This window comes from Corvus moneduloides, chromosome 6 (genome assembly GCF_009650955.1).
Source record: "Corvus moneduloides isolate bCorMon1 chromosome 6, bCorMon1.pri, whole genome shotgun sequence".
NCBI lineage: Eukaryota > Metazoa > Chordata > Aves > Passeriformes > Corvidae > Corvus > Corvus moneduloides.
Window position 1 is genome coordinate 225,761 of NC_045481.1, and position 8,713 is coordinate 234,473.

Genomic DNA, 8,713 nt, shown 5'->3' on the forward strand with positions numbered 1-8,713 from the left:
TAGATAATCCAAATGGACTTCTAATCCTCTGAACTCATCTGAGAAAGGTTGTGAAGGTAGATGGATTAAATGGATCCTAATGTGCTCAGCTTTATGGAAGCACAGGGAGGACAGAGTCTGTGACCATGTTCCTCACAGCGCTTTCTGGCTGTGCCCATGCTGGGGAGGTGCACGGGGGCTCTGTGCTGCCAGGTGTAGCTGTTTCACCCTTCAGCACGGGCTTTGCTTGGTCATTTCTTCTGTGAATTTCTTTATCCATTAATAGGACAAGGGGTGCTGGTTTAAACTGAAAGAGGGTAGATATAGATCAGATATTGGGAAAAACTTCTTCCCTGTGAAGACAGTGAGACCCTGGCACAGGTTCCTAAGTTGTGGGTGCCCCATCCATGGATCTGTTCAAGGCCAGGCTGGACAGGGCTTGGAGCAACCTTGTCTAGCAGAAGGTGTTCCTGCCCATGGCAGGAGGGTGGACTAAATGTTGCTTCCAACCCAAGCCATTCTGTGATCCTGTGATTCCATGTTTTTGACGTGGTTGTTCTAATGGGGGCTCTGCCATGCTGAGCCATGCCAGGGGTCTTGGCAGTGACTGCTGCTACATCAAAGGCTAGGTGGGAGCTGCTGGGGGGGGCGGAGATCAGCCGCACAGGGGCTCCGGCACAAGCAGGACAGCCAAGCTGTGGTGGTGCCCAGCATGGCCTGGGCTGCCCCACAGGGTGGGAAGGTGCCGGTGTGTCCGCCGGGTTCATTCACACTGATTTCCTTCTCCCTCAGAATGATACCTCCCACAAGCAAAACCTTTCTGGTCAATAACCTGGCTGCGGGGACGATGTACGACCTGTGCGTCCTGGCCATCTACGATGATGGCATCACCTCGCTGACGGCCACCAGAGTCGTGGGCTGCACACAGTTCACCACCGAGCAGGATTACGTGCGCTGCCACTTCATGCAGTCCCAGTTCCTGGGTGGGACCATGATTATCATCATTGGTGGGATCATCGTGGCGTCCGTGCTAGTGTTCATCATCATCCTCATGATCCGCTACAAGGTGTGTAACAACAATGGGCAGCAAAAGGCCACCAAGGTCAGCAACGTGTACTCGCAGACGAACGGGGCTCAGATCCAGGGCTGCAGCGGGGTGCTGTCGCAGTCCATGTCCAAGCAGGCTCTCGGGCACGAGGAGGGCATCCAGTGCTGCAAGGCTGCCAGCGACGGTGTGACGCAGTCACTGGACACCGGCTCCAGCCAGGACTCAGCCACCACTACCTCCGCTTTGCCTCCTGCCTGGACTTCCAGCACTTCCCTCTCGCAGAAGCAGAAGCGAAAGTCGGGGCCAAAGCCCGGCAGCGAGCTGCAGGGTGAGGCTGGCGGCAGCACCGAGCCCCAAAACTCGAACAGAAATAACTCCACGACCCTGCAGTTAGCAAGCCGCCCCCCTGACGCAGCCCCCGCGGCCCACACGTACAAAAGAGCACAATCAAAGCCAAGTAAGTTCCTCACTCTGCCGGCCGATGCGTCCCGAGCCAAGCGCCGGCGGTCGCTGGGCGGCGAGCTGCTGGAGCCCCGCGGCGCCGGCGCCGGCGGACTGCGCTCCAAACGGAGCATGTCCATGAACGGGATGCTAGTCCAGGCAGACAGCGCCGGTGCGGATAGTGGAAAAGCAACTTTCTCCAGTTCTGAGTGGATATTGGAAAGCACTGTGTGACCTGCTTTTTTTTCTTTTTTCTTTTTTTTTTTTAATTTTTATTTTAACTAAAAACAAAACACCAAACGTTGTGTGAAACTCCCTTTCCCAGGGAATTGGATTTGGAAGTCCACTGCTGTCTCGCTGATTAATGGGTTGTTCATGCGGGGTTCTGTATAAGCCACCCAGTGCACACAGGGGTTCATTTAGTTTTCGTTTGGTTTTGTTTAATATCAAAACCGAAGGCAACATTCAGAGATTAAAAAAAAAAAAAAAAAAAAAAGGAAAAAAAGATTAAGGGGCGAAAAAAAGCACGAAACAGCACCAGTGCCTTCCCTGCTCTAGGACTGGCTTCCTGGTTCTGCAGTAGCAGAAAACAAAAGAGAGAGTTTTCACAGAAAAAGCCTTTTATAAAGGAAATGCAATTTCCTCCAAGCTAACAAATAACCACTTCTGGATCAATCAGTAAAATGATATTTTTTAAACCGGTCAGACTGTATATTTCTTTTCCGTGACAATGGTGTTGCCTTTGTTTTTAGGCAGATGCTGTACAGGAGCAACAACGCTGTGTTGTTATGTTGTGTAAAATAAAATATTCACTCGGTACACCAGCCAGCCTCGCGGTGACTGCCCTGCCGGAGCCGGGCCTTGGTGCTCTACAGCTCCCACCATGGGGCTGGGAGGAGGACAAGGAGGTACCAGGGTGAGGGGTCCATTCCCGTGTGCTGGGTCCGGCTGGCTGGGGCTGGGCCCTGGTGAAGCAGTGGGATCCCACACCGGTTCTCCCTGAGAAGGTGCCTGGCCCACAGCCCCAGAGCAGCCACATCCCGCGGCGCAGGCATCGTCCCGTCCTGCAGCCTTCGGGGAGGGAGCAGGCCTGGGCGCCTCGGGGTGCAGGGCAGAGCTGCGCAAGGGCAGCGAGCGGGCCGGCAGGCGGCCAGGCGTGCAGGCAGGGCTGCGGCCAGCAGGGACGCGGCCATTCGGCGCCTCGGTGCTGGCTGGTCAGTGATGATGGTCGTCTGCTGCTGTCCTAGACTTTTGGGGTATATTTCCTCTAAACTTTGTGGTTTGAATCCAGTTCTTTTCAGTCCCTGAGCACAGTGAAGGGCCTGGAAGATGGTGGTCTCGCCTTTAAGCTGCTCTTAATTGCAGTGCCTGTGGGATAGAGTGATTTTGGGCCACTCTGTAGGGACAGAACCCCACAGCAGTAGGGGACAGCAGGTGCAAATTCCATGTTGTGTGGATGGCAGCTGCTCTGCTCACTGTAAAGGGAAGCCTGCAGTTAATATTAATTAAACTCATATGGTCATCATGTTCAAATTAGAGACGGCTTAACTCTGAACATTTGTGCATTGTGCATTCTCAGATGCCAAATAATAGGTTTAAGATGGGCTTTGTGGCCATAAAAGTGAGAGAACAGTTAGATTTTATACCCTGTGTGCTTGTTCTTGGGGGCACCATAACTAAGGCAGGTGCCTGAGGACAGCCTGGCTCTAACGAGGGCAGCAGCCGGCCCCAGGGCAGTTGTGGGGGAACATTCATGGTGGGGAACGGCCCCTGGCACCCCATCTCTGTCTCAGGGACTCTGCAGCGCAGGGCTGATGCGCTTGGCCATTGTGGGTTGCTCAGGGTGATTTTACTGCCTGTCATGGAAGAACAAAGTCAATGAGGGCGGTGTAAAGGACCTAAAAGGAAGAGGCTGCTTCTTTTTTAGAAACCCTTTTTGCTTCCCTCAGGAAATGCAGAGACCAAATAGGAAACAAAGCCTCAAAATGAGAAAACCCACTTCCTGCTGGAAAAGTTTAAAAAAATACAATAAATCCCTCCTCGGATTGCTCTGGCAACCCATGAGCACTGCATGAACAGAAGGGAGCTCTTAAATACTGTGCTGTCAAGGACAGGGGTGGTCTGTCCAGGGTGTGGCAGTCTGATGGCAAGGGCTTTGCCCAGTGTGGGTCAAACGTGAAGGTCTGAGCCCCAGTGAGGGACTGTGCTGGCAGAGGCACCTTTCCCCCCACGCTGGGGTAGAGGGAGAGTGTCAGAGGTTTGTTGTGGAGCGGTTGCGTTTAATCATGAATTTTAAAAACATCAAATGAAAATGCTTTTATATGTTGTCTAAAACTGGACCTAAATCTGTGTGATGTTTTGTGAAAGTGCTAAAATACTAATGGTGTCTTGTGGTTTAGGGAAGTTTATTTTTATATTTGTAATTTTTCACTCAAAGGAATAATTTTCTAAGCACTGCAGCTGATGTGCTGTCCATGGTGCCTTTGTGTCAAGCAGCATACAGGGACCATATGGCCCTGTGTTTGGTTTGATTCTCTGCTGGTAGTGCAGGAATGGGGATCTGGGCAGCCGGGGGTTCCTCTCGTGCTAGCTTCTCTCCCAGGCTGAGAGGATCACCCCTTGGGAACGCCCTGGGCATGGAATCATCTGTTCCCACTGGAATAACTGTGCAGTGGGACATTTTGTTTTATTTAGGCTTGATTCAAAGTATGGGAGGCCTCATGGAGGAGGAAATTCTCTGTCCTTTCTGTTCTGCAAAACCATAGGTTGCCAACAGTGTGAGACAGAAAAAATGCTGAGATGCTCCTGGATCAGAATAACATGAGGTTATTTCCCCCAAATTGGGATAACTCCTCACCATAGGAGGTGATGGAATGGGGGGTGTGATGTGCTGTGACCCCAGCATCACCCTCAGCTGTAGAGGGGTCTGCAGGGACATGAGCCCAAGGTGCCTCCCTGCTCCTCAGGCATCACCTGTCTGCAGCTCGGCTCTCTGTGCTCCTGCTCAGATATAGATTACCTGAGACTTTAGCCATGAGAGGGTCTTTGTTCACAGGCACTGGTGGAGGAGGAGAAACTACTTCAGAAAGTTCTTTGCTCTTACGGAAATGGCTGGAACACACAGGCCTTCTCTGGAGATGGTGCTCTGTTAGAGGCCGGTGTGGCTGTGCCTGGGTGGAGGAGCTGGCTGTTGTGTTGTGTCTCTTGTGTCTGTGCTGCCTTCCTGCTGTGTCCAGGCATGTCCTTACCATCAATACATGGTGCTGCTTCGCTCTGGTGCCATCGTGGCTTTATTTCTGCAGCGTGTCCCCATGCATTTGCCAGCCCTCCCCTTGCGCCCACGTGGCCCTGCAGCCATGGAGAGGGAGCTGCGAAGCACAGCCGTATGTCCTGTGCATGGGAGAGGGGACACAGCTCCTGGGCACCTGCTGCTCTGGCTGGGAAGGGCCCGGCACCACTGGGGTGTACCACCTGCCCGAGAGCTCCTGCCGAGGCACTGGCTCGAGGTGGTCTCCTCCCTGCTGGCGGCAGAGCTGCTGGAGGCTTGGTGCCAGCGGCACAGGGATGCTCCTGCCTCCTGGGGACCATGACAGCCCTGCTGGGCATTGCTCTGGGAGCATCCCAGACCAGTGGAGTGACACTGAGCTGTGGTGGGTGGGCAGTCCTGTGCAGCTGTGTGTGCCCTCTAGAAAGTGCAGTCGGGCCCTTCCTGTGCCATGGCGAGACTGTGCCCGAAGCCGTGGTGGGCACCCAGCACAGAGATGGGCACGCTGCTTTCCTGGGAATGGCTTCAAACCAGGAGTAATGGCTACAGCTACTACCAGGATCACTTCTCTTCCCATCAACCAAGGGGAAACAGAGCCTCAGCGATACTGGAGCTTTGTGGTACTGGAGCCTGAGCAGTACCACTTGCAGAGTGGCCACACGCGTCAGCACTGTGATCGCTCAGGAACATTCACCTCCCTGTTCCATGGTGCTGCTGCCCACTCGGAGTGCAGCATCACTGCCCAAAAGCCACTCTAACAGCATCCACCCAGTTGCACGGTGCCTTCTCCTGGCAGTAATTCTAATGTTGGTCAGAGTTCTGGTTTAAAAGCAGCAAACTGTGACCAGTCTGCAGAGTCCTGCTTACAAATAACGTGGTTCTCCCATTTCCCCTTTGCAAATGCGTCCCTATGTGCCTGGCTGTGTGTTGGGGTGCTGGGCCTGGGGCAGAGCCTGTGCTGCCAGATCATGCCGTGCTGGGGTGGTCACCCACCATGGCCCCTCAGCCCAGCTGGGGCTCCCCGCAGGCCAAGCTCCAAGTCCTCGGCCACTGGTTGTGTGGTGCTGCACCCCATGTGACTGTGGAATTGTCCCTGTGGGCATCAGGCACGGCAGAGGGGTCTGGCTGGTGCCAGCCTACCTATTCAGCAGCAGCTTGTCCACCCTTCGCTGCTGGCTGCGGGCAGGCGCACGGCAGCGGGCACGGAGTGCCAGGAAAACCAGCTCTGTGAATAGGAACACCTGTGCCCAGTGCTGAGTGTCTCTGGTGAGTGGCTGAGGTCTGGAGAGTGGCTGAGGTCTGGCTGTCACAGCGGCACAGAGCCCGTGGAACAGGGCTGTGCCGGGCGTGGGGCAGCAGCAGTGCCCGCTACAGCGCCTACACCCCACACCAGTAACGCAGCCCAGCAAAAGGGGAATCACACTGGTTTTGGTGACTGTGGACTTCTAATGCAATAGATTTATTTGCAAGAGCCAATGTCAAGGCTGCTGCTGGAGAGAAAGGGAAGCTTGGCTTTGAAGGAAGGAAACTTGAAAAGGAAGGGGCAAATGTGGCACATGGCTGGCTGCAGACCCCACATCAGGGACTGTGTTTGTATTAAAATGAACAGAATAAGCTCCAGGTTTTGTGGTGCTGTGTCGTTTCAAGAACTGCACTTTAGAAGCATCTGGCTCAGGAACAGTGAGCCCAGGCTGGTGTGCCTGACTTGGTCTGAGCTGGTTTTCCTCCTGCACTGCCAGGTTGCTGCTCTCGAGGCACCTGCAGTGCTGTGTGCAAGCTGTGCCATCTCCTCTGCAGGGGAAATTCCCACTGGGAGAGGGAATGAGGAAGAGCAGTCAGGGTTGGAGCCCAGTCCCCTCGGTAGGCACACAGGGACCCCCACCTGGCCTAAGCCTGGGCTCCCCATGGCCAATCTGTAGTCTGGGGGCTGTAACCCACAGCAACCCAAAGATGAGTTTAAAGTGGTGCCTGATTGGTATTTGCATATGGCAGCGGCGCGTCTGCTCTCCCCGAGGTAAGTGGGGCTGTGCTGGCTGGCAGGAGAGGCCGGTGCAGTGGGACCAGGCGAGGCGGTGGAACAACTGCCCCGTGGGCTGTCCCTGTGCCCTGGGGTTGATGTGGGGGCTCGGGGCAGGACAATGACACATGGCACATCCTCGCTGCAGCGGCCTTTCCTCGTGCGTGCAAACCTCAGGGGAAGGCGAGTGCTGTGTCTGTGCCCATCTGCTGCTCTGCTCTGGTGTCCTCAGTTCTGTGTGAACCCCTGGCAGTGTGTGGAGTTGGAGTCCCTCCCATGGGCAAAGGCTTGGCCTATGCAAGGGCAGAAGCGTATCTGGAAAATGGAGAAGTCTCTGGTTCTGGAACAATGAGCTTTGCTGGTTCTGTTGGGGGTTTTGGGGGTTGTCTTGTTAGTTGGATTTTCCCTGAAGCAGCAGCAGCAGCAGTAGTGCTGCGCCTGCCCTCCCTGATGGTGACAAGGCTTGTGGCAGAGGTATGGGTGGGGGACATCGGGTGCTGCTAGCCCAGTCTCCCATTAGCCCAGTCTCCCGTTAGCTGCCACGCTCTGCTGCTGCGCCCCAGCCCCTGCAGTGCACATGGCACCGAGACAGTGGGTGCCAGGGCCGAGGGTAGGTTCTGCTGCTGCTTCCTGCCTGGGCTGGCTCTGGGGCAGCTTCTGGGACCCTTGGTGCAGTGCCCAGCTGGCTGTGCAGCCGTGCCCGGGACTGTCAGTGGGAGCCGTGCCCAGACTGGCCCCATGGCAGCTCCTGGGGCTCTTGGTGTGGTCCCACATCAGCGTGGCTTTGGCCATGGGAAGGGCTGCTCTGCTCCTCGTCCCCTCACCGTCTCTGTTCTGTCTCTTTGCGCAGAAGCCGGGGCCTCTCTGCAGGACACCAGCCCTTCTCCACTCCCCGAAAACGCTGCCACCGATGTTCTTACTCGGCAGAAAACAATACGGTTCCAACTCTCCGAGGATTGACGTGTCGCACCGCACTCACCCCACTGAAACCTTTACTTGAAGCTGCAGCCGAGGCCACGTGGCCGTCAAGGTCGGCTGCCTTGATAAACTGTCTTCCCCCCTCACAGGCTGCCCATCTCCCATCTGCCACTTTAAGTCTAAAATACCTGTTTTTTTCTGGTGTCCAAGGTTTTTATAACTAGAAATTATGATGAAAAATCTGGTGGCAACAGCTGCAGTCCCAGGTCATGTTCCATGTCGCCAGTGGTGAGGTAACGAGCTGTAAACATGGTAGCTTCAATCACCTGAACAAATAAATGTTTTACTACAATGGCATGGGCATGTTGGTTGATCCAGGGGGTTGTGCCTGGCAGATTGGTTGATCCAGAGAGGCTCTGTGCTGCCTGGGGCCCATGCCCATGGAGAGGCCCCATGCTGCCTGGGGTCTGTGCCCACAGAAAGGACCCCATGCTGCCCGGGGTCCATGTGCTCAGCCGAGCTGTGCGAGGTGGGGCCGGGCACTGCAGTGAGCGATTCCTGTGTGTCTGAGTGGGAGCAGTGAGCTGTGCCTGGCTGCAGGCCCAGCTTGTGGCTCTTGGTGCCACTGGCCCAGGGTGACCGGCTGGGTCAGGCAGCCATGCCGCCAGAGAGCTGCCTGGCTTTGCCCCGTGGTGCTGGGCAATGACATGGGCTTTGGGCAGAGGGAGCCCTGTCTGCCCTTGCGGGAAAGCCCTGGGGCACCAGGGTGCTGCCCCACAGAGCCCCCTTCCCTGTGGCAGGAGGGCAGCCTGGGCTGTGGTGGGTGACAGCACTGCAGGCTGCTCCAGCCCCATGTGCCAGGGGTGCCATGGAGCGGGCAAAGTGCTGGGCACAGTGTGCCAGGAGCTCTGGTGCAGTGTCAGCCCTAACAGCATGGCCTAGGGTGGGGAGACAGCTGAGGACCGGCCTGGGCCTGTTCTCTCTCATGCTGCCCCAGTCCTTCAGTCCACACAGCCTCACCTTGCTGTTCTAACAAGACCAAAGG

General features: G+C 55.7%; 1 protein-coding gene across 2 annotated transcripts in view; it reads left to right on the forward strand.

Moving 5' to 3' along the window:
- The window catches only part of LRFN5 (leucine rich repeat and fibronectin type III domain containing 5), a 39,055-nt gene extending 31,030 nt beyond the window's left edge, over positions 1–8,025 (forward strand). The window contains exons 3-4 of one of the 2 annotated variants that reach the window (XM_032112721.1): positions 772–1,484; positions 7,601–8,025. In XM_032112721.1, coding sequence (XP_031968612.1) covers positions 772–1,484; positions 7,601–7,710 — 823 coding nt within the window. In that variant the 3' untranslated portion in view covers positions 7,711–8,025. Of the gene's footprint in view, positions 1–771; positions 2,288–7,600 lie in introns of those variants that run through there. The other variant, XM_032112720.1, reaches the window with a different exon arrangement.
- Positions 8,026–8,713: the final 688 nt, after the last annotated feature.